The 24,939-nt window shown below is 38.7% G+C and overlaps 3 protein-coding genes and 1 long non-coding RNA gene across 5 annotated transcripts; 1 reads left to right on the top strand and 3 right to left on the bottom strand.

The window, feature by feature from the left end:
• Nucleotides 1-3,397: 3,397 nt before the first annotated feature.
• mrm2 (mitochondrial rRNA methyltransferase 2) lies at nucleotides 3,398-5,556 on the bottom strand. 2 transcript variants are annotated; one of them, XM_084925484.1, is made up of 2 exons: nucleotides 5,215-5,556; nucleotides 3,398-4,496 (listed from the first exon to the last, which is right to left on the bottom strand). In XM_084925484.1, the coding sequence occupies exons 1-2, from the start codon at nucleotides 5,513-5,515 to the stop codon at nucleotides 4,066-4,068; spliced, it is 732 nt and encodes a 243-aa protein (XP_084781610.1). In that variant the 5' UTR covers nucleotides 5,516-5,556; the 3' UTR covers nucleotides 3,398-4,065. The 2 variants fall into 2 exon arrangements, with proteins under 2 accessions (XP_084781610.1, XP_084781611.1); XM_084925485.1 differs by having other exon boundaries at nucleotides 5,227-5,555.
• Nucleotides 5,557-6,840: 1,284 nt separating this feature from the next.
• Nucleotides 6,841-8,441, bottom strand: LOC146388285 (uncharacterized). Its single transcript, XR_014800031.1, has 2 exons — nucleotides 8,190-8,441; nucleotides 6,841-7,542 (listed from the first exon to the last, which is right to left on the bottom strand). It is a non-coding gene; the product is annotated as an uncharacterized LOC146388285 (long non-coding RNA).
• A 1,120-nt stretch (nucleotides 8,442-9,561) lies between these two features.
• Nucleotides 9,562-16,436, top strand: nudt1 (nudix (nucleoside diphosphate linked moiety X)-type motif 1). Its single transcript, XM_084925482.1, has 4 exons — nucleotides 9,562-9,800; nucleotides 9,911-10,067; nucleotides 12,774-12,919; nucleotides 15,544-16,436. The coding sequence occupies exons 2-4, from the start codon at nucleotides 9,916-9,918 to the stop codon at nucleotides 15,714-15,716; spliced, it is 471 nt and encodes a 156-aa protein (XP_084781608.1). The 5' UTR covers nucleotides 9,562-9,800; nucleotides 9,911-9,915; the 3' UTR covers nucleotides 15,717-16,436.
• snx8a (sorting nexin 8a) lies at nucleotides 15,945-24,524 on the bottom strand. Its single transcript, XM_084925481.1, has 14 exons — nucleotides 24,334-24,524; nucleotides 24,147-24,213; nucleotides 23,310-23,437; nucleotides 22,395-22,524; nucleotides 21,432-21,622; nucleotides 21,197-21,317; nucleotides 20,469-20,605; nucleotides 20,229-20,309; nucleotides 19,964-20,124; nucleotides 19,646-19,775; nucleotides 19,482-19,550; nucleotides 18,923-19,072; nucleotides 17,539-17,688; nucleotides 15,945-17,227 (listed from the first exon to the last, which is right to left on the bottom strand). Exons 2-14 carry the CDS (start codon nucleotides 24,166-24,168, stop codon nucleotides 17,147-17,149), a joined length of 1,551 nt encoding a protein of 516 aa, XP_084781607.1. The 5' UTR covers nucleotides 24,169-24,213; nucleotides 24,334-24,524; the 3' UTR covers nucleotides 15,945-17,146.
• Nucleotides 24,525-24,939: the final 415 nt, after the last annotated feature.

The following is a 24,939-nucleotide window of genomic DNA, read 5'->3' as shown; positions in this document are numbered from 1 at the left end:
TCATGAGCAAGTGTCTGTAAATCAGACGTTTTGCCAGTTTGCTGGTCTGGACTATTCAGGTGTGTATTATTACAATACCAAGGAGGAAATACATCAGCGGTGATCTGAAAGAAGCGCTTGTTGCATCCTGTCAATCTGGGAAGGGTTATAAGGCCATTTCCAAACAATGTGAAGCCTATTGCTTCTACAGTGAGAAAGATTATTCACAGGTGCAAAACATTCCAGACAGATGCTAATCTTTCCAGGAGTGGACACCCCAGCAAATTCACCCCAAGGTCAGAGCGTGCAATTCTTAAAGAAATTGCAAAAAACCCTTGAGCTACATCTAAGACTCTACAAGCCTCAGATAGCATGCTAAATGTTAGAGTCCATGACAGTACAATTAGAAAGACTTGGCAAGTGTTTCTTGTTTGCCAGGAGAAACCCACTTCTATCTAAAAAGAACATGGCAACATGACAAAGGTTTGCAAAGTTGCATCTAAACAAACCACAAGACTACTTGAACAATGTCCTTTGGACAGATGAGACCAACATGAAGATATATGGACCTAATGCACAGCATCACATTTAGATAAAAACCAAACACAAAGCATAGGCAAAAAAAAACAACTTTGTGCCACCTGTCAAGCACAGTGATCGAGGGATGATGATTTAGGCTTGTTTTGCAGCCATATGAACTAGGCACATTGTACTCACTGAGCTGACCATGAACTCCTCTGTATACTAAAGTAAACAGGATAATAATCCCAATCACACCAGAAATCTACGATAGATGCTGCTAAAGGACGTTGGAATGTACTTAGAGTTGTAGTTTTTCACACATTCTGCATTTTGGCTTTGTTTTTGTTAAATAATATGTCATGTTTTGGAGTTCATCTGAGATTAAATGCTCCAGATTTCGAGACCTGCTAAGGATAGAATACTTTTTATGAAAAGTAAAGTTCATATAATCCTATGCAGCAATAACAAACCAAAGCAGTTAAAACTGGTGTTACGTGGCAGATTGTAAAGGTAATTACCACATCTCAGCAGACAGATCTGAATATCAAAATTTGTGGCTTTCTGTTTTCCTCTCTTCATTTACTATTATTTACAACGATACCTGCAGCTGTCCAGGGAAGAATGAATTAGCCTGTGAATGAATCATCATTTATCCTGAGCCGAAACACTCGGGTCCAATGGAATTTACATAAATCCCACAGTAATTCTGAAATAATTTAAATCTAAATAGCAAAGGGTTGAATAATCAACAAGTAATGAGAAGTAAAATTGGTCATCTGTTCACATCTTGCACGATCAGCTTCATCAACAGGCATGGCTGCTCCCGTTCATTCTAAGCAATCATCTTTAGGGGTCAGCCTCCCTTCTATGCAGTTAATTTTACCAAGAGGCATGAATGTTTCAGTTCACACTGTATTACTCATCACTCCTGAGACAGAAAGGCCAGATAACAGCCATATTAATTTATTCATGTGAGCAATCTCTTTCTTTGGTGCTTAAATGCAAATTTGAGCTCGATTAGGATTTTAATTTTCTTTTTATGGCAGGATCAGACTTGGAAAAAAAAAAACAATTTAGGACTAAACTGATTTCAAAACAAGAACAGCTTGTGAGTCATTTATTATATTGTATTTTCATAAGGAATAAAATATTTTCAGTTACCGTTTGTGACATAGATATATTCAGATATACATTCAGCATTAAACACATTTGGGGGAAAAAGGCAAACATGAAATTTAACAAAATATTCATATTCAGTAAAATTACATTCAGACTCGAGCCACTTCTTTTTTTGTGTGTTTTCATTGAAGTAGTTTTGTTTCTGCATCAGTTCTTCTTTCTTTCTGAAGGTTTTTAAGGCCTTTTAGTTTTCTTTCTTTGGACATTGGCTGGTTTCTTCACTCATTCTCAGTCCCATCTTTGCACCTCACCAGGTTTCTTTTGTCTTGTTTTGTTTGTTTGTTAAGCCAAAGCACTGACCTATAAATCATTTAAGCACCAAAGAAACCAAAATCAGTGGATGAACCAGTGTTGTGCATACACATAACAGTAAGCAAATAATCCATTTGAAAATGTATCTTTGGGTAATTTGTTACCAACAACCTGTCAACAAAACATAATTGGTTCCCATTTCTTGCCAAAGATAAAACAGTTTGAAAAAAATACTATTTTCTGACCAACAAGGTGATTCCCAAAAAACTATTAGCTAAAAATGTCACATGTTGGCAGGGTGTGTGTTATATTCTTTAAAAAAAAAAAATTGGAAACTGGACAAGTAGAGGACAAAAGAAGTGTCAGGCCTAAAAAGCAAACTACAGCAGATTGCACATGGTCCTTCAGTTGATCCATCTACTGTTCGCTGAATCTTCATCGCAAATGGTCTCGGTGGAAGGGTGACTGATGTGAATTCCTTCTTAAGAAAGGAAAATAGGGAGAAAAGACTGAGGTATGCCAAAGCAGAAAAGAACTTGACCAGGCACACCAGGAAAAAAAAAAAAAAAAAAAAAAAAAAAAAAATCAGGAAAAAATAAATCATTGCCCCCATTTGAGATTTTTCTAGCAAAACATTAGGAAATATGAGGTGGCTCAACATTTTTGCACAAATTTAGAATCTAAAAAGCAACATGCACATCCTCTAAATGTTATGCATCTTTGACCTCATTACTCAACTGTTGTAAATTACTAACTTCCAAACATTTCTACCCAAAACCATAAGAGAGCCTCTTTAGGCTGTTTATCTCTCTAGAAACTGGATTCGCTTTGACTGCAGTACTAAGGATTACTATACCTTTAAAAGCAAATTTAAAGAACTTTATTTTTATGGTAGACTTGTTACAAATCCACCCACAAATTAATCAGAATTCAAAAGAAAAATACTTATTTTACTTGAGATCAAGCTATCGTCTGGCTTGACCTATAACTTTTTACTAAAGAACCAAATGTTTGCCAACACAGATGTTAATCTTTTGTACCGATTTATTTAACCATGAAAGACATACGAGCTGTAGAAGTATTCAGCAAATTGCATCTCTGTTTATAAAATGAATGGAGATTTTTCCTTTTAGAACCAGGGGTGCCTGAAATAATTCCTTCTCCTTTGAACCTCTGCGCATGGTTGCATTTCATTGTTATTCACTCATTTGTACATGACAGAGCCCTTTTGGCCAAAGGGTAAAGCAACATCCCAAGTACGTGTCCAGCTGGAGACCTTTGTGGCAAGTCATTCCCAATCTATTTCTGTCAGTGGACTAAAAGCATAAAATGCCCTCCAAGAATGATAGTTGCTTGTACATACATGAAAACGAATGCACTAAGACGGGAAGAGAAGATAAAGATATCGTATATGCATCTGGCTCTGGTGAATGGCGCTTCAAGTCAGGACAAGACTGTGACACTATACGACTACAAAATGTGCTTTTATTTCATGACCAGTTGTACTAAAAAATAAAAACAAATGAAAGTGTTCACCTCAGTGATTTAAAGGAGATCTGTGAAAATATGAAGGAAAAAAAGAAAAGAAAAACTGAAATGACTGTGCTTATCACATTTTCACAGGAAATGGACATGTTTTCACTGTCAGAACCCAATAACACTTGAGTAGCATCCCACTTCCAGTTAGTCATACTGTGTTTGACTCTTATGTATTAGTTTTCCCTCTCTGTGAGCTCTCAGTGAGAGAATTATTACATATTTCTACATGGCTGGCAGTGCAAATTATTAGCATAAGCACCACTGGTAGATGACTTTCTGTAACAAAGCAAATACCAGTCTGAGTGTGTAGAACAAACACTTGGGGCAAACAATAACTTCAGAGAAGCACTGCATTGGGCTCTTGAGGAATATCAAACTGATTCTTGCATAGGTTTACATATTACTGATTCACTGCTGCTGTGTTAAGTTTGCAGGGCTTAAAAGCCAGCATCACAGTGTTTAATGTGTTTGCTTCTGTGCCTGGAGCAGTCAGCCTTACTGATGCCTCAACAGTGCCATCTTTTGATGACAGCCACTAAGAGAGCCCCTTCGTCATGCTCAGACTGAACGGAGCACACACTCCATAATTAAACATCACTTTATTGGCCTTCTGTACATTCTAGCAAGGAAATATCGTTCAGCTGAGTCTTTTCTGCTGGAATCTGGCTTTAAAGTCCGAACACTACTGAACACACTTGAGAGCGTTTCCTGCAGTTTATGAGCAAGGATCCCGTCCCAGTATTTACAAAGAAGAGAACCCTGGGGCTGTAAAATTTTCTCAGCCAAGTCTATCAAAGACAAACACATTGTGATGAGTCTCTCGTGGTCCATCTCTCTGAAACCGCTGGCATTGGGTGCCATGTCACTCAGGATGACATGAGCCTTGCCGTGGGGGAGAAGCTCCAACAGCTTGGCATGTGTGGCAGGGTCTGTGACATCGCAACTGGACAGGAAGTGAGCACCATCCAGAGGCGGTATGTTCAGCAAATCAATGCCAACAACCATACCACGAGGCAACTCTGGATCTAAGGTAATAGGAAAGATAGTGACTTTAATTTACAAGCTTATTTTTTCTGTTATTTAAGGCTGAGCTACAAGAAAGACAAGTCTGGACATAAAAGCCAGTCTATTTCCTTGCACAATCAACTAGAGAAGCAAGACAACTCATTTGATAATTATAATAACACATAATTATATCAAATTATAATAGCACGTGTTCTATATTATCATCAATACACGTTTCTTTTGTGAATTTTCTGCTTTTATTAATGCATCTGCCATAGGCTTCAATAACTTTCAGCTTGGTAATACATCACAGTCTATCACATCTGCTTCTGTTTTTTGCAGAGCACTGCTTTTTGTTTGTGTGGTAAATGTAGTGCAGACTCTTCCCATCAATCTGCATCACTAGGAATAAACGCCGACATGATGGATATTAAGACCGGCTTCGGTTTCTGAATGCTAATATTCAAACCACACTACAGATATTTAAAAACAAAATCAATCAATATGACATTTTAGGATGCCTATATAATCTTATTAGGAAAATTAGGCATGAGCCACAATACTTTACGCTTGGAAAACTACAGAAGCACTACGCAATAGGGAAAAATCGGACAAAATACTGTAAGGTTGGGCTCAATGTCGTCCCTGACATACAGTCTTAGCAAAATCACAAACTCTAGGTTAAACGTTGTAACAATCATATCATGGCGCCCCTCCCACTAACCTGTGTGATCTCACCTGTCCTCTCACCTGTCACAGCTGAATTGACCCTCTGGACTGCCACCTGGCTCCAGGCTCCAGGAGCAGCTCCGCAGTCCACCACAGTGTATCCAGGCTGTAAGAGCCTGAACTTGTCATCTATCTCCAGAAGCTTGAAAGCGCTCCTGCATCGAAAGTTTTGGGCGTGGGAAGCTTTGACATACGGGTCTTTAAGCTGCCGTCGGAGCCAGCGCTGCTCCCCTGGCGTCTTACCCTTCAGTTTCTTCATCAAACACAACGAGGAGTGCAGATATCTCCTCTGCAAGGAAAACATCCACATTGTTATTACAGTGCGCAGTCACGTGTACCGCATGCTGAACTGCGCTTGCGTCGAAATACACGAGCCCCCCCTCCTCATTGGTTAAGGGCAAAATCGTTAGGTGCGTGCCTATATACGTCCCCTTACTGCAAAACATGTACACAACAAGTGTTCCTATCTGGGACAGATTGAAGCTAATGTGCCTAATTTATTTTTCCATTTGTTTTAAGTTTATACAATACTGAGAAACCCTGGTCACATTTCTTTATTTATTTTTTACTGTGTACAAAATCTTTTAATGTGTGAGAAGACAGGCAGGCTATATTAAGCCAGTTCAGCATCCAGACTCTTATTACAGTGCTGTAATATGTGCAGAAGGTGTGACACTGTCAAAGACAGACGAGGCCTCCCCTAATGGAATAGATTGCAGCATATGTAAAGCACAAATGTACGGTGGCCCCTAGAGACAAAACACATGCAAAATCCAAAACACTTGCAAACTCCAAAACACTTGCAAAATCCAAAACACTTGCAAACTCCAAAACACTTGCAAAATCCAAAACACTTGCAAAATCCAAAACACTTGCAAACTCCAAAACACTTGCAAACTCCAAAACACTTGCAAAATCCAAAACACATACAAATTCCAAAACACAACGGAAGTGCTCCAGGACGCTAGGGGCAGTGTTGAGCTCGATTTGCAAAATAAACGGCAAGTTTGTCTGTATGGGACGGTCTAGTCTCCGTCTCGCTTCCCAGGTTGCCTAGCAACCATGATGAACCGCTGGAAACGTGTCATACAACTTTGTTTGACAGAAATGAAGGAGAACATATTTTGTTAATTTGTTTGTTTGTTTCTACAAGAGCTTTGTGTGATTTGATAAGTATCTGAGGCTGAGACCACAGGACAGTAAAACATGATTTTTGGGCTTCATTTCTGTACTGAACAGTCATTTAAGATTAGTTAGTAAATAACAATTAGCTAATGTTGTTCATGAGACTAAAGTCATATCACTTTGGTAATGTAAATATAATATGGCCAATATTATAGTTATTATATTAATCATTATTAGCTATTACAGCAGTGAACATGAACTCTGTGTCAAATACTGAGCCTCAGTACAGATTCAAGTTGCAGTTATTTATATGTCTTATCACCTTAAATCTTCACTCAAAGACAAGTGTCTTTGACAGTGTATATATAGGTGTATCATATATAAGAGACAAATGTTGTTCCTTCAGTATGTTGGCATTACTAAATTTGGCTCATTGCTTACATATATTTATAAAAAGAAAATGTACAAGCTGTGATAACTGTTTCTGATAGAATGAAGAGTAGACTGAAATATTGAATATTCCTTTATTGGGTGAGAAAATCAGACCATGTCATAACTGCTTTAAGTCATACAGAATAGATATCAGAGCCTTAAACAGGCTGACTTCTGCTAAATGGGTCAAACTGGGCAGAAAGTATACAAACACATAACATCCTTATAAAATATGATGTAACACTATAGATCAACTTACCTCAGAATATATAAAGCATATAAACAATTACAGCAATATGATGCAACAAACACAGCAGTGCTACTAATCCAAAATACTCAAAGCTTCATAGAACTGAAACAAACATTTATTTTTAGGTCCATTCTGCTGCTGATACATACTTTAGGTTTCTGAATGTTAAACTTGTTGCTGCCTTTCATAGTGTGTAACTTGAAGGCCCTGAGTACTTTCTCCCACACTGAAAACACTGGGAGGATAAAATTATTTGAACATTACCTAATAAGACTGATTCAGGACAGACAATTAGTGATTCTAAACTTTTCTAGCAGTCCTTCACAAACAGGGAACAGTCTGTCTATTCTCTCCATCTGTCAGCTGCTGCTGGCTCTTCCTCCTCCTCTTCCTCACACACTGCTGAGTTTGTCCTGGTCGATCATCAGGGGTGCAAAGCCTCACAGATGATGTGCAGCAGTGGGTCCCTCAGTCTGTCCTCACTCTGGACACTTGGAGTTGTCACACATGGAAATCAAATGTGTGATAAGCTGCAGGATTCAAACACAAGTGTAACTTATAAATGAATGTTCATACTTTTATTACACAATCAGAGAGAAAGAAACAGAGAGAGAGAGTGAAGGACAGACAGACAGGTGACAGTCTCAGGTGTACACACTGCTACAAAACAACACAAAAGAAGGAGGATTTAGTTTGTGTTATTACGAAACAAAAAGAGTTCCCAGATGGTACAGTGGACACATGTGTGACTCCTGTGATTAAAGCATCTTTCTTTCAGCTTAACGAGTGAACCGTCAGCTCGTTCAAACACACGTTAAAGTCCGTTTGGCTCGACACCACCGAACAGAGGCAGCAATATAACATTAACAGTGCAGTGAATCCTGCTTGTGCCGTGATATTCAGGACTGCAAACCGAGCAGCATCACTGACTTTCAGCTTGTTGTGTTTGTGGATATATGACTGACTTTAATTATCCATAAAATCATTACATTCTCTGTAAGATTAAAGTCAACTATTGAACGGCGTATATTTTGAAGTAAAGGCTTTAAAACCAAGTTAGTACAAACATCGCTAATGTCACATAACTTTCCCGACATGTGGCCAACAGTAATGTTTTAATGTTCTTCATTATAAAAACATTTGCGCATAAATAAGTGACATAATATTCAGTACTTACTTCTGAAAGTTTACTCTTCGGCGGCTCCGCTTCCGCCGTTTTTTTCGGCAAAATTATCCACACCACCGCCGCGCTATGAAATCTGGGATATGTTGGGCCCATCCTTAAAATTCAGGGAAATTAAGGACGCATTTGAGGGCCGCATTTCGAGCAGCCTTCGAATTGGGACAGCCTTCGTTGTGTCGCTGTGACGTAATCGGCCTTAAAATGCGGCCTTTAAGGCTGCAGACCCTGAATTGGGATACAGCCCAAATCCGGTCATTGGTACTTTCTGGCTTGTGTAGTTACTAGGTAACAAAAGCTCAACACTGCCCTTAGCGTCCTGGAGCACTTCCGTTGTGTTTTGGAATTTGCATGTGTTTTGGGGTTTGCATGTGTTTTGGAGTTTGCAAGTGTTTTGGAGTTTGCAAGTGTTTTGGAGTTTGCAAGTGTTTTGGAATTTGCATGTGTTTTGGAGTTTGCAAGTGTTTTGGAGTTTGTACGTGCTTTGTCTCTAGGGGCCACCGTACTAATGCTTTCCAAAACGCTTTGGAGAGTTTGATTGGCGAATAACACATTGGCTCATCAATTCGATTAGAACTCTCTTTGGGGGTTTGGTCAGGAAGAGCATCTGATGTAAAACTTTACCAAATCAAAACATATGGAGCTACCAGCTGAGGCAAGTACCATGCCATCCAAGTACAGGAGACGAAGTGGCATTTCTTCAGATCCCCTACAGTGATTTCACATTATGGAATGTTGTATGCTGTTAAATGTAGATTCATTTGAGGGCCGGGAGATCACATCTGTTAGTAATGATCTTTACATGCAGATAGTTCCCCAGATTCTCTATAGTCCAGCCATTCATCCATTTTCCTTTGTTTATTCAGTTGTTTATCCAGTTAGGTTTCTCTATAAACTTGTAATAATAATATGGGCCACAAAGATGATTTGTTGCAATTTTAGATTGGAAAATGTTCTTCAGTTTTTGAATGGTAAACTCAACCTTAAATTTTACAGATTTCAGATGGAATCTTTTTTTGTAAGGCATGACTAAAGTGCATTTAAGTATTATTGCTTTTCTTATTATTACTAATAGTCTACATAGTAATGAAAGCAAGTAAAGAAGCTTTTATGGCCTGGATGACTGAGAACCATCAGAGACATAACGAAGCTTTTAGAAGCAGTTTTTGTTATATTAACAAAATAAAAATAATCAATCAATAAAAATTTTATTTTCAGTAGAAGTTTTCAACATAAATAGCATGATAATAACATTAGCTCTGATGTTACTGATAACCTCCATTTGTTGTTGGGTTATCTTGAGATAACACGTGCTGTAACTGCAGCATTAACCAGCTGCAGTTTCTAGTCGAACACATTTCATGGTAACCACGGTTAACCGATCTAGCAAGAAAGCGATGGACCCGGTGGGCTGAGTTTACGTCAATCGTACTCATCCACGTTCTTACGTATCAGCACATCACGTGACAACCGATCTGCAGCTGAACGCGGGAGTTGTTGAACTCAAAGTACACTGTTTTTATAAGCAGTTTTTCTTCTTTTTTTCTTTCGGCCACCGCTGAGGAAAATTTCCTTTTTTCAATACGCTAGCACCGTTTTACTTAGCAGGTAACCATGTTAGCACACAGCGGAGTGTGCAGCTGATTACGCTTACTGTGCAGCACAGTGGAGATGCATTGCGTTAGTGTAACATCAGATTTCTTTACTTCCACACTCAGGCGAGATGTTGAGCTCCAAGCTGCTGACCCTTGTGCTCGTTGTCCAGCCGGGCAGAGTGCTACTGGGCATGAAGAAGAGGGGCTTTGGTGCTGGAAAGTGGAACGGGTTTGGGGGCAAAGTTCAGCCTGGAGAAACCATTGAGAATGCTGCTAGGAGGCAAGTTTAGTTGCGTTCGACATTTTTTATATTAAAAAAATAATAATTATAATAAAAATAGACTCACGATTTAAATGATTTTGAAATGAAGTGGTCTTAAGTGTGACGAAACTAATTGGGAAGCTGTTTGGAAGGAAACAGCAGAAGACCCCAAAAGCTGCAACAACGATCAGTTAAGAACGGGAAACTGAGGGTACGATTCTCATGGGGACCAAAATTGGACAATAGAAGACTGGAAAAATGTCAACTGGTCTGAGTCTCAATTTTGACTGTGACACTCAGATCATGGGGTCAGAATTTGTTGTAAACTACAGGAAAGCGTGGATCCATTCTGCCTTGTATCAGCAGCGGGCAGTATTGGTTTAATGTGTGGGGGATATTTTTTTGGCACACTTAGGGCACCTTAGTACCAGCTGAACATCATCTAAATGCTACCTGAATATTGTTGATGACCATGTCCATCCATTTATGCACCACAGTGTGCCCATGTTCTAATGGCTCCTTCCAGCAGGATAATATACTTCATCGCAAAGCTTAAATCATCTCAAACTATTTTCTTGAATCCCCACCACACCACGTTTGGATGTGCAACTATGTTTTTTTGTTTGTTTGTTTGTTTTTGTAGTTGGGTTGGGTTTTTTTGGGGGGGGGCGGGGGCACAAATTCCTGCAAACACAAAGCATCTTTTAGGGTTTTACAGGTGTAATTTTTTTATAGCCCTTGTGGTTTTATCTAAAGTAGCTCTAAGTCTAGTTTAATCAGTTTCACAGTCCATATTATCACATTAGTATCCACTTTGATACCTGCCAAGGTATCAATACACTTACAGCTTTAACATGAACCATTAAAAACATATGACAAAACATAACACTGGGTTTGGAATTTTAAGACTAAACTCTGTCTGTATTTGTATGCAACAGCAAAGTACCAATGTTGTGCAAGGGTTAAGAAAACGACTGAAAAAGAGGGAGTTTGCTATGTTTTGAGTACTCTGTAAGTGTGTGGGGGGAAACACATTAATGTGAAGTCTGGACAATCTGCGATCAATCATCTGCAGGAAATTTGCTTCAAAGCAAAGGAAGGAAACCCCCAAAAAGCTATCGGGCGAGTTCTCAAGCCGTTTTCCCTTAAACACGTAGTGAGACCAGCTTTGTGTTTAGGATATTTGGAATGCTAATAAATGCGATGGGTAACAAGACTGAGTTAGAAACACTTAGTTCTTCATGTAATGGTCAGGTAAGGGCAATACTGAAAATCATCTTAACCCACTTCTCAATCCTAGCTTCACTCCTTCCATTTAATAAGTCCTGGTCAGTGAATAGGCAAACGTTTATTTTGCATTTCTTCCACAGCAATTTCAGCTTTCACGTTTCCCAAATTAACTTGTTTAAGTTGCTTTTTGAACCTGGATTGGCTCTCAAAACCTTTAACAGACTCTAGTGTCCAACTCTGCATATCATTCTGTGCAGTGAAGGTGAGACAACAAAGATAATTAACACCAATCAAAACATTTCTTTTAGTGAAGGGAACTTAAGGTTGTGTTTGGCTTGAGTACTGGGGACTAAAAAGCCAAAATGAGGGCTCTTAGATAACGTGCTGTGACTGAAAATATTGCTAGACAAAAGAGCTTCTTTTAAAAAGTGTGATTGATTAAATAAAAAGAAAAAGAGGAAAACTGCAATTTGTAATTAATAGTCCTAATCATATAAATTAGTGTCTGTTAATATGTTGAGTGTAATGTATAATATTCTGTGAAAGGAACGTTAAAATTCACTTGCTGCTGGCATCTACCAGCAGCTTTTAATGTGGAGTGTTTTCTTGGATGCTGCTAATGCATCATTTTGGCTGTTGTTAATTTTTTTTTATGATTGGGATGAATCCCCAGAATATAAAACAACAAGAGCTGCTGCATCGTTCCAGAAAATCTGAATTTTTTTTCAGTCTTTTAAAAGTCGTCATCCCTGCCCCTAACAGTTCTTATCTCTGAAGCTCTTGTGATGAGTAAGATATGTATCAAGTGTACCTTTACCAAGATTTAACATTCTGTAAATGAATGATGACACACACGGCTGCAGCTTTCCAGCCACCAGCCGAGCACATCACCAACAACAGGAACTGACAGGACCCAGTACAGACTCTTTATGCCGGCGAGGCGTGATTGCGGATGCCGCTCAGGTGCGTCCGCCTCCACTGCAGCGGCACCGCAGACCACGCCCTGCCACACCTTCATAGAAAGCGACAAAGCTCTTATATTAATTTCTTCTCTGACGACACATTTTTATTAGAAAGCAGCCCCGGAGCTTTTAGGCTATGTCACATATTAGTGTATTAATGGTAAGTTAATGGTTAGTTACTTTTTAAATAAAGATGGGAGAGAATAAAAGTACTACAAATTTGACATTCAGTCAACCTGAACATGCTATTTTGGCATATTTTACTACCCTCTGCAACACTTTGACCCTGATCTCAATGTTCACAACACAAGCTCTTATCCAGACCTTTTACTCTCATACTAATTTTTTTTAATAATCTTAAAATGTTTTGTGTAGAGGGTAAAGCAAATGCCACAAATCAATTGTGTCCTAGAACCACTGATATCATTACTTTGCCATTTTTAGTTGCTTTTAGTGCCCGTGTGACGTCTACGGTGAGCTTATTTTTAAGACCCACGTAATTAAACATTTATTTGATGTTTTTTCCTTTCAGAGAGCTGGAAGAAGAAAGTGGTCTCACGGTGGATGCACTCGACAAGATCGGAAATATCAAATTTGAATTTGTGGGAGAAACGCAGCTACTTGATGTCCATGTTTTCAGAGCCGACACATATAATGGAGAACCGACAGAATCCGATGGTATCACGTCCGCTGCACCACACTGAAAAATGAAGAAATCCAGTCGTATCATAGTTTGAAAGTGGTTGAAATGAGAGGAAGCAGAGAGCTTGGGGTGGTGAATTTTAGTTCACTGTTGCCTATACGTTTCAGATAATGGTGCCCTATGAGAGGAGATGCAAAGACTGTTTGTTGCACAGTGCCTAACAGTTTGGCACAAAAATATTTTATATTTCAATATATTTATAATAAATATAATTGAGTCCTAATAACGTGATATAAACCATTTTTTGTAACTTACTGTTAAAGTGATGTTTGACCCAAACTTATATCAACAGTTCGTTTTTCATATCTGTCACATTTCTTATTGAAAATAATATTTTAAAGGTTTCATAAAATCAAATTTGTTGAATATGCAAATCCATCCACTTTGGTGACCCCTTAATAATAAGCAAATAAGTGAGCAGCCGAAAGAAGCTTTTTAAATGGAGTTGAGTAGAAATGTTAAGTAGCAAGGAAAACCATAATATAGCTAATAATTGTGCAGTACTGGAGCAGATGTAGTTAAGAGTTCTGTGAAGTCTGTGAAAAGCATTTGACCTCCTCCTGACATCTTCAGGGGGCTTTGTTTTGCAGGCTCTACTAGTTTTATATTTTTCCAGCAAAATTTAAAGTGAAACAAGCAGTCTGAGCAAAGCAATTGAAGCCAAATTCTTCTAATAACTAGAGTCAGGCTCTGACATTAGGCTTTTTTGAAATGTTGGCCCACTCTTCTATGCCAATCTGTCATAGTGCAGCTACACTGGGGGGTTTCATGGCGTTTGAGTTCCATGCAAGGTTTATGATAGCAAGAATAGGAATAGGCGTGATGTGCAAGAACTTTGTGGTTTTTGAGGGTGTGCTAGGGAGGACCGAGTAATTCAAATCAAAGGTAAGGTACAATAACTTACAGCAGACAGAAGATTGGAGTGTGTGTTCAAAGCAGAAGGTTACAATAAAGGTTTGATTTTAGTGATTTTTCTTATTTGAAAGAAATGAGTACATGAGGTTAGAGAGCTGAGGTTCCAAATTCAAATGCTGGTCAAAATAACTGCCAAACTCCTCACAGATTATTTGATGTTGCAGGGCTAATGACCGATCTCCTTAAAGAAGCTGTCAGGCCTGAACACATGGGCCTCAGCTTTGAGATACTTAAAGACACTCAGTCGGTAATGATAGTGAAAACTGGTTGATAGGTGTAATAGGAAAGTATAGCTACATATTATCAGATGAGCAGCAGTAAGAAATATGAGATCTCTAAAACATGAAATATGTAATGAAAGCAGAAATGGTACAAGGGTGGAGCTTTGAGAGATGTCACATGGGAAAAGAGAAGATAAAGACAAAGTTATTATGAATTTTGAAGTCTCTGTCAAATAACTATTATTAAAACCATTTGAGAGCAGTGCCAGAAATACCAGATCAATAATATGTTAATTGGTTTAGTCTGATGACTGGTATACTTTTTTTTTTTTAAGTACAATGTCCCTCAACCAGCTGAAAAAGCTGGTAAGCAGTAGTTTTGTGAGTTATTTTAGAAATTAGTAGGAGTCTGGAAACGGGTCTGCAATTGTCTAAACCAGTCGTATCCTGTGTTAGATTTTGTTTGACTATTTGACTGTTTTGTGTGAGATACACAGAAGTAGGAGCGTGTATAGTATATTTGTGAAGTGGAAAGAAAAATCTATAATTGTGCTCTCAGTGGTAAAGATTGTAAATAAACAAAGAAGAGTTGATGCCCTTAGCAGGAAGAACTTGCAAGGATGTCTTTCCAGGCAATTTAGCCAAGGTCAGCAAGGTGAAGTCTGGAGGCGCTCGGCAAACCTCAGCTCCTCGAGCGTTCAGGCATTAGCAGTGAACCAAAGAGTCTGGAGGGTAAAAGAAGTCAAACAGTCAGGAGGTGAAGTGATAAGTAGAGGGAAAAAAGTTTAACTGAAATGTGGTGAAGGGAAATTGTGTAATGTGGTTTTAACACCGATTTAAGTAAGTAAAAAAGTAAGTAAAATTTATTTATATAGCGCTTTTCACAGATAAAAATCACAAAGTGCTTTACAACACAGTCTTCTTTAACAAGACAGAAATTAAAAAGTTGAAAAATACTAATAACCAATTGGGGGATTAATTAAGTATGAGGTTTATTTAGTCAAGAACAGTCTAGTCAAGCCATTAAATTAAAAAAAATAAAGATCCAACCATTTCTAGCATCTTCTTAAGGTTAAGAAAGATTGAATGAATATGGTGGAGTTTTTTCTCTCTAATCTTTGACTAGAAAAATTTTGAAAAGAGTAATTTTAGCGACAATAATTATTTCAGCATACTTATGAGCGTTTTAAGGCACATCAAATAACATTAAGTGTTTGATTTTAACAGCTTATCATATAAAAGTTTTGTTTTGTATAAAACAGATAAGATAAGGCAGGAAATGAGTGCAAGTGTTATCTGCACTGTTGTCTACTTAGGATTGAAGTCCTAAAGCAACTTGAATTGATTTAATAATAATTCTCTCCATTCTCTGGACAGTAACTAAGAAATGACAGTGAAAAGGCAGATGATAAAATGCTATTTCATTCTCCGGAGGTCTAATTATTTTTTCTTTTGTTTTCTAGAAATGAGGCCTCAGTGGTTCGAAAGTGACAAAATTCCTTTCAGTCAGATGTGGGCCGATGATATACTGTGGTTCCCTCTGATGCTGCAGAAGAAGAAATTTGTTGGATACTTCAAGTTTCAGGGTCACGATGTGATTCTCAGCCACACGCTGGAAGAAGTGGAGGAGCTCTGAAGGGAAATAATCAAGCTGTTACTGGTGGCATTTACATCAGGGACCAATATAAAACCTGTGAGAAATACCAGGAATAATCCAACGGTTTAAATCACGGTTGTTTTGTGTCATTATGCGGAGGAAACGAAGATATCCTGTGGAGGGTTTACATGTTACGCAGCTGTAACACAATTAGAAACCTTTTTATTTCTTTACAGGGTTTTTTCCCCATGAAAATCAAAGCAGCAGTACACTGAAAGAAAAACATCCATATTCTCATTTTATTTTTAGAGTATCTGATTCAACACAATTCAGGAAGCACCTCTTTAGTGGAATATTTACAGTATATACAGTTCTGAATTCATTAGGTTTCATATTCTGTGCAGCACATTTCCAAAATTAAGGCGATTACTAAAATAATTGTTTCATACTGTGTGGGAGTTTCTTCATAAAATACACGTTTAAACCAGTTCATTTGCAATTTGAAACATAGCTTCTTTAACATGAACCCCAAATTGCACCTTTGTTACATATATTTGAGTAAAGTATATTCTCTGTTATATGACAGTATGTGTGTACAAAAAAACAAAAATGTACATAATTTTAGAAAAGTACAAAGTCAGACAGTGAATGAGAAGAAAATCCAGCAAAATTCAGACATTTTTGTCTTGATAATAATACATCTGTTGGCTGATGTGCGCAAAAATCTTCTTAAAAAAAATTAAAGTGATGATTGTTAAATTGGGGTGATGCAGGAGTCCTGCTTTTATGTACAGCAAAGGAGTGTATTTAGGCAGCTTTGTCTTTGGTAGTAAATCAATAGCTTATAGTGTTATTATTGACATTATGTCACTAGTGCCAGACATTATCCTTTCATAGATCTCACCTCTGTCCTTCAGTTTAAGGTCAGATGTTTGAAATAGCTTATAAAATAAAAACTGGGACGCTTGCAAATACTTCAGGCAGCAAAAACAAAAAGCAGGAAAAGTATGCTGATGCACATCCCTACGAACTAACATTTATAAAATAAAATAATATACTGGTTCAATGTTATTAAGCAAGAACATTAAGGTTTTTAATAGTCCCATCCTTTAATAAAGTCAGCCTTTCTGTCCTTCACTACTTATTTCATCTTAGTGTGGAAAATTGAAATATCACATACAGGTGCTTTAACTAATGCACCAGTCTTGTATCTGTTGTAAAATAACACTTCATAGGATTTTCCTGACATGTTCAAATAATTATAAAAAGTTAATGGTGAATGGACTTTACGCAGAAGCAGAGCATAAAGTGTTTTACGAGCCAGCTGTTCCATGCAGGTGATATGGCCATTGATCAGACAAAACAAAGCTGAATGAAAAAGCTGTGCTCCCCCCCCTTTACCATTATTTTGTAGTTTGTAATTCTCAGTGGCTGTGTTTTTTCTTTTTCATCTCATGTACATTTAGGTTTCAGATGGAGTGTTTCAATCCATTGTTACCGCTGAAGAGACACCCAAGCTTTGGCTGCAATTCACTCCACACCTCCCCCATCTAAAAAGAAAGGGAAAACAATAGTGTATTTTACTGCACCGAATATATTGCTCAATAGTTTCCAGCTTTAAAAAAAAAAAAAAAAAAAAAAAAAGTACTTGAACCACAGAAACTGAAAACCAGCGATCAGAAGGAAGTACATAACCATTACTGCTTTGCTTGGTTTCAAATCCCAGATGAAAAAGTTCGGTCTGTTCAGCTGTACCATCCATCAGTTTCAGTAGCCAATTTAAAACTTATTTGACCTTCCTGGAGTGGTGTCGCCATAAAGGCGGATCTGTAGAAAAGTTATTTTCAAAAAACTGTCTCACCTCTCGGTGTCCTTGGACCTGGGAGTTAACAAAAGATCCGAGAATGTGCGAGGTAATCGGAAGGTAAGTGAAGATAAGCTGTGTTTCTTGATGAAGGCAGAATAGGGAGAAGTAGTTACGCAGCTCCATGGTCTGGATGGCATTTTCTTGCTGTTATTAGAATAAACATACAGGAAGATGTCTTTACCGTTTATTAAAAGGTATATAAACACTTTATGGAGTAAGCATTGTCTAATTTCATATGTACAAGTGTTGGGACTAAATAATGAAAAAAACAACATGATGAAGCTCTACTCTCATTGCCAAAACAAGAAGCACACAAATTATTCAGTTACATTTAAAAGAGTCGATAGGATTTAAAATTTTCCATTTTGTGTTGTCACGTCAACACTGTAATTACCTTCCATCATTCATTTATGACTGTTGTACATAATAATACATACATATCTCACATATTAGTCAACTAATAATCTCTCTGTTTTTAAGAGAGCATCATATGCATTGATGGGACACTATGTATATTTTGCCTGCATAACCATCTCTAGGGTTTACAGAGAATGGCTTGAAAATGCTTTGTTAATGACAGAGGTCAGAGTGGAATGGCCAGACTGCTTAGATCTGATAGGAAAGCAACAGACAAATAAATAAAAGTAGCAAAAGAGCATCTCTGAATGCACAACACATCTAACCTTGAAGCAGAAAGGCTACAACAGTCAAAGACCACACTAGATACCATTTCTGTCAGCTAAGAACAAGAAGCCAAGTCTACAAATTCACACAGATTCACCAAAACTGGACAACTGGAAACTGATGAGTCTTGATGTCTGCTGTGAGATTCAGATTGTAAGGTCAGAATTTGGTGTAAACATCACGAAGGCATGGATCCACCCTGTTTTGTTCAGGCTGGTGATAGTGATGTAGAAACACGGGGATATTTTCTTTGCATACTTCAGGTGCTTTAGTACCAATTAAGTGTTTAAACAGTCTATTGAGGAGTATGCCTGTCCCTTTATGACCACATTGTACTCATCTTCTGATGGCCATTTTCAGCAGGTTAACATGACAATGTGTTCACTGTACTCGAATGGCCTTCATAGTCAATACATCTCAATCTAACAGAGCACCATTGGGATGTAGTGGAACAGGATAATGTGCAGCTGACAAATTTCTCTCATCCCCAACATTTTAATTTTTTTTTTTTTTAATGGCTCACAAGGCTATAACTCCATTCATATGCAAACCCACACAATTATACGGTCAGTGTGTGTGTTTTCAGGGCACATGTTACTTTTATATGAACTTTAGTCACTGTAGAATTTTACTTTTAAAGCAATAAAGAAGTTCACACTCTAAAGGCTCACAAAAGAGAAGATGAAATGATCACCTGAACAATTCGCGACTCCAGCTGCTCCACAGATGCCGGCTCTTTGTGCTGCACAGTGGCACTCATCATCTGCCTCTTCATCACACTGTACTTGTGCAATGCTTTCTGGTGCTCGTGGAGGACGCCCTTCTCATGCCGCTCACAGAGATCCTTGAGAAACAAAGTACTTCTTTATTTGACTCCAAATTGTAGGGAAACACGCTGTGCTGCACATAGCAACCAGGGGTAATGGAAGAACTTTATGCATGTTGTTTTTTTGGTTAATAGATTTGATAGACGCTGTGGAAAATGATTTCTTATTAACCCACCAGCTGCTTTGCAAAATCAAAAAAATTCCACCCACGAATAAAAACAGCAATTTCAATGGAGTGAGGTTAAAACAGTCCATTACATAATATTCTGACTTTGGTTACTAAATGCACTTCAATTTAAATTTACAAATATTTATTGTGCTTCTATCAGAAAACAGCAGGCAGAACAAAAGTAACTGCCACACAAAAGGTTGAGGATCCCCTGGAGGTGGAGTGAAAGGCGAGAACCAAAAGTGAAACTCACTCACCCTGTACGACTGCAGCAAATCCAGAAAAAGATTCAATTTTTCCACAACATCATCTTCTTCTCGCCGGCCCTGAGGACATTAACAAAACAACATTTATTACCCAGTGCCAGTTTTGGACAAACACAGCAGAGCAGGTGGTGAAGATGAAAGACTGAGGGCTGTACCTGCTGAGCAGCTTTGTCAGACAGCACAGCAAACTCCACAGAAAGGCTCTTCAGCGACTGGCGCAGGGTCCCCCAGGTGCTTTGTGAAGGGGCCAAGGAGGGAAGAGGCGAGGCATCTGAGCCCAGTGTACTGCAGAAAATACAATATTACAGAGGGAGAAAGTAATATTGTGGTGTGCTAGCTGCCAAACTCATTTCAAGTTAACAACCAGGAACAGAATCACAGATAACACTGAGGATTTGAACCTTATTACCAAAAACTCCAATACCTGCGGATACTACAGAAAGATTAAGTTTATACCCGTAATAATAAAATACCTGAGCTCTTTGCCAAACATGAGGAGATCAGATGCATTGTCCTTAGAGCGCTCCACCATTTTCTCAGCTCTGTCCCGCAGCCTCTGGAAGCTGTTGTGGATATTTCTAATCATCTCTCTGCTTGTCGAAAACTGAGCCTGAATGTCAGCTGGGAGATATTCCTGTAACGCAAGCGAGGCAAAGCTCTTTTGTGCCATCTGAATCCTTAAAAGCAGGCGATTCTTTATGAGATAAATACAACTGGAGTCATCAACCATGTGCAAACCTTTGCCTGAGTTGCGATTCTGTTAATCATGAACTCGTCACCCGTTTTCTTACAAGTGTCACGCAGCTTAGACTGAACATCCTGTGTGGGAAGAGGAGGGTGAGGAGGTCAGAGTTTGGGGGGGACGACACAGATTAGCTAAAACAGGATGCATTGCACTGTCAGTCATCATGACCATAATGCTTACTGTGCAACAGCCAGCACAAAAGAAACAGGGAGTAAGTTAAAGAAACGACATACAGAGCCACTGAAAGTGAGGAAGGTCTTGACCAGCTCATCCTCTGAGAAGAAGGGATGTCGAGCCACCAAGTTAAGAAATCTGCCGAGACCACGTCTCCTCCCCTCAATGAACTCCCGCTCGGAGAGAGAGGTCAGGACTGTGGACAGACGCAGGACAGAGCAAACACGATGAGCAGTTTGACCAGGAGTGTTAGCACTGACAGAGAGGGGTGTGTGGGGTATAAAAGGGGGCCAACTTTAGCTTAAACTTGAAGTCCATGTCAATTTACTCAAAAAACATAAATGGAGAACTCTTCCGATGTTATGCATCAAAAAGCACCAATGGTGGGAAGGTTGATTTGCATATGATGATGCATTTTTTAAAAATATACTACAGTTGATTAAGACTTAAGTGAGTCGGTGTCTAACCAAGCGTGTTTGTGAGGATTCATCAGTGCATAAGAATCTACATAAAGAGGAAACAGGTGGATTTTTACACATCACTAGTTTCTTTGATATTTTTTTTTTAATTAATCAGACACATGATGTAACAGCTGTTTGAAACCTCCTGTATTAATATTTAAACTTTTATTCTTTACCCGCCAAAATGCTTGGCTACGTGTTTGTCAACCATTCTGTCGAGAGTATACACCCAAATAATCTCCAAACAAATCTGAAATAACAGACATGTTCAGCTAAAAAAATAAACTGTAGAATGATTCGATGCAGAAACAAAGACCCTGACCTACCTCCTTTTAACATCCTTTTAGGTGGCAAAGCTGGCACGACTCTGTAGGCAAATCTCTGAAGCAAAACCTCGTGGAAGACATCAAAGTCGCTATAACGCCGGTAAACTGATATCTTATAACGCTGAATAAAACAAAAAGCAAAGACAAGAAATTTTAAGAGAAAGAGTAATAGTGTAGTAGTTCACATGGTGTTCTAGACCATTGTAACACACATATTTAATGTATCAGGTTTTACCTGGCTGGTGACCTGGTACTCCACATATTTGAGGAACAGGCCTTTCTTCTCAGGAATGAGCTCCACCTGGACCGTGTCTTTCCCCAGAAGCCCATCCAGCGTCTGCGACAATGTCAGCACGTCGTCCTGAGCCGGCTGCATCCTCAGCGTGCTCAGGTCCCTCGGCTCCCCGAGCTGAGGTTTCGGTAACTCTGACAACCACACAGCAACAACCAAGATCCAATATTTGTTTTCCGTGATTGAATCAATGAATCTAGAGAGAAGTGAATTTCCCAAGTGCGAGGAATGCCGATGTTAAAACCAAGACTACGTGTTTCCCTCTGTTTGTCTCCTGCTAGCCCAGTATTGTGTGTAGCATTCATGTGATCTGCTTTTCATTTCTTCTAGGACATTCCAGGAAGATCGTGAATTGAATGTAATGTACTCCCACAAATGCATAAGACTGGATTCTGGATTCTGGAGCTGACAAGGAAGTGGCATGCAGCAAGCTGCCACACTGGCCACACCTGAAATAACAGAGAGGCCCTTAAATAATCACAGAAGGTCGGGGATGGATCTAACTCAAGCCAGCATAATGGCTACCTCAATGAAAACCATAAAAACCTCTCCCCCTGTCATCTTCCCTCTGTGGGGCTAGTGAAAGAATGCTACACTTAAATATAGCAAAGTCTTCCTTACCAAAATAAAATAAAACTAAATGAAGCCACGTGAGGCAAGTGAAATGAAAATTTTATGCAGTTGGTACTTTTCAGTTTAGAGCTGTCATTTAAAAAAAAAACAACTTTCTATTTAAAAGTGAAACCTTACATGTACATGGTCAATAAAAAGAGTGACATTTGTATCTTTGCAAATGATTTATCCTGACAGCAGAGGAAGTGCTGGCGTTGCCGTTTTACACACTGAAGACTTTCCAAACTACTCATTAAGTAAAACATTTACTACACTGCTGTCACTGTCCCCTACCTAGTATGCAGTTCTCCAAGAGTTTGGGACTCGGTTGCTTGCCCTGCTGAGCGAGAGCAATCAAAGCAAGTGCTTTATAGAGTGATAATTTGCTCAGGAATCCATCGGTGGAGTCAACATGCTCAGCAATCTGAAGAGAACAAAGACAATATGGCCTCAGGGTCACAGTTTTACAGTCTGACAACCAAATTCAAATGTGGTTTGCATTCCTTTTGCGAAAAGTGCACAGTATACACAAAGGCAATGATATGCAATGAGGTCAGGGAACGGGAAACGGGAAACCTGCAGACATTGTAACTTCAGAGGAATTTCATATTGTGGATGTGTTGTACATCTCAGCATTAATGCAAACAAAAACCACGGGATACACCGCTATGTATTCAATGCCTACAAGCCAACAATACTTCCTGCTGATAAGATATTCATCCCACTATCATTTGTCTCAACCATTCATCCAACTCAGGGTGACAGGGGCACTGGAGCCTATCTCACAGTGGCGACCTGATAAAATATTATGTCTTTATCTACTCTGTCTGCATTTGCTAACACTAACTCACAAAGCATCCCTTATCAAAATTAAAGTGAACAGTTGAGCAAAAATGTGGCATAGCAGCCCATTTAATTTATTAAATTGTCTCTTTGACTAAAGGCTTCAATTCACCAGTCTGTAATCCTTTTCTATGCCAGCTTCATGTCACTATAAAACTGAGTGCATGTGTCACATTGGTAATATGCAAAAAATAGGGATGAGTCAATGGGATATTCCTCTATTATTTCGGTTCAGTGTTGGCCTTATAGTCCATTACAGTAGGCTGCTTTGGACCAGTGCCGGTTAATAAGTAAAAGTTACAGTTTTAAATAACACTGCAGTCTCTACCTGTCGCAGCATGAATGCTTTAAATGTGGACCCCGCACCTGGTTTAAGACCACCTTGGAGAGATCGGTCCTTTGGAGCAGCCGCTGAAAAACCTCAACCTGCACTCTCTCATCTGTCCTACAGCGGATGGCCTCATGCACTTCCCTGTAATAGGCAGGAACTGAGCCTAAAAGAGGAACAACACCTACATAGCATCACAACTGCCCAAATATGAGAAATATGCCATCATTATAATGAAGTGGTAACCAGTGCAGGGGTCACGAGAAACTAATTTTATGAAACTACAGGATTTATTTCCTATCTCGTGGTTTTATATTACCCCTCATAGAAATTACAGGCTACTGTGTTGCCTTGAATCTTTTAAGGCATCCAAAAAACAGACAAAAAACAAACAAACAAACAAACAAGAAAAAAAAACATCGGAAATTATTATATTAACAACTTCAGTTTTAGAGCAGTGCGGACTAGATAAGATTAATACAGCTCAGATAAGTTCACTACGGGGTTTTTAGGTATTTCAGTGGACAAGGGAAAGTTTTCCAAATGGAAGTAAAACAGCTCCCAAACTAAGTAGCACTGTTCACCGCTTACATAACCTTTACCGGGGAAAAAATCACCAAGACTGTAGCTTTACTGGTATCAAGAAAGCATCAACAGGTGAGATAAAACGCGCACATGACGGCTTTTCAAAAGAAGATTGATTCCGATCGTAATGTTGCCTACTCAGAAATTCTCATAGCGATTTTAGTTCGCAGGAATATTCACACTTTAAACTTTTCCGACATCGCAACGTCGAGAAAAATAAATAAATCCAATGTGGAAATCATTTGGCGATACTGTCATAAAAAGGACTTTAAGAAGTTTTGGCACTCTACCTTCACTGATCTCTCCTGCCATGGTTCAGCCTGTCATGTGAGCACGGGAGCACCTCCATGTGATTTCCTGAAGAAAAGAAAAAAAAAAACCCATGCAATTTATTTCTTAAAGTTGTAGCGATCGCTGGCTCAAGTCCGAGCCCAGAGATGAATAATCCACATGAATTAAGTGCAGTAATTTACTTACAGCCACAGTTAATCACCAATTGTGCCTTTAAACTGCATTAATCCGAACCAAGAAACGGATTTGGGGTGTGAAGAAGCGATTTATGAAGCTCCCAACTCTGTGAGACAGAAGTTTATCAGACTTATCAAACTTGCAATGGGGGGAAAATGTCTCGAAGGGGGATATTTATTTCATGGTTTCACTTGGGAGGTTTAATTTTAGTTTATTCTCTGTTCCTCATTCTTTAAACTTGTCTGCATGAGCAATGGTGCCTTCACGTGCTCCTTGTATATTTTAGCTTGAAGGATAACAAGATGCACAGGCAGAGAGTTTAATTGACATGACCGTTGTTGCTGTACACATAACCGTACTGTTTTAGCTGTATTATCTTCACGTGTTGTTGTTGTTGTTTTGTCGTAGATATCAACAATAAAGCAGAAAGAGAATAGAAACACGAAACAAAATGAACAGGAAACACTCTCAGATTATCAATACACATTATTTTCAGGAATAATGTGCAAAAGGCTTGAGCCACACTTATTTCATTATATTTTGTTAGAAATATGGAAATACAAATTGTAACCGTGTTTGCAGAATACTAATTAGCTTGAAAGTCAGTGTTTTTGG

The sequence above is a fragment of the Perissodus microlepis genome, chromosome 4 (assembly GCF_051167445.1).
Source record: "Perissodus microlepis isolate ML-2025 ecotype Zambia chromosome 4, ASM5116744v1, whole genome shotgun sequence".
Classification (NCBI taxonomy): domain Eukaryota; kingdom Metazoa; phylum Chordata; class Actinopteri; order Cichliformes; family Cichlidae; genus Perissodus; species Perissodus microlepis.
Note: the sequence above shows the minus strand (reverse complement) of the source record. Positions and strands in the feature narration are given on the sequence as shown.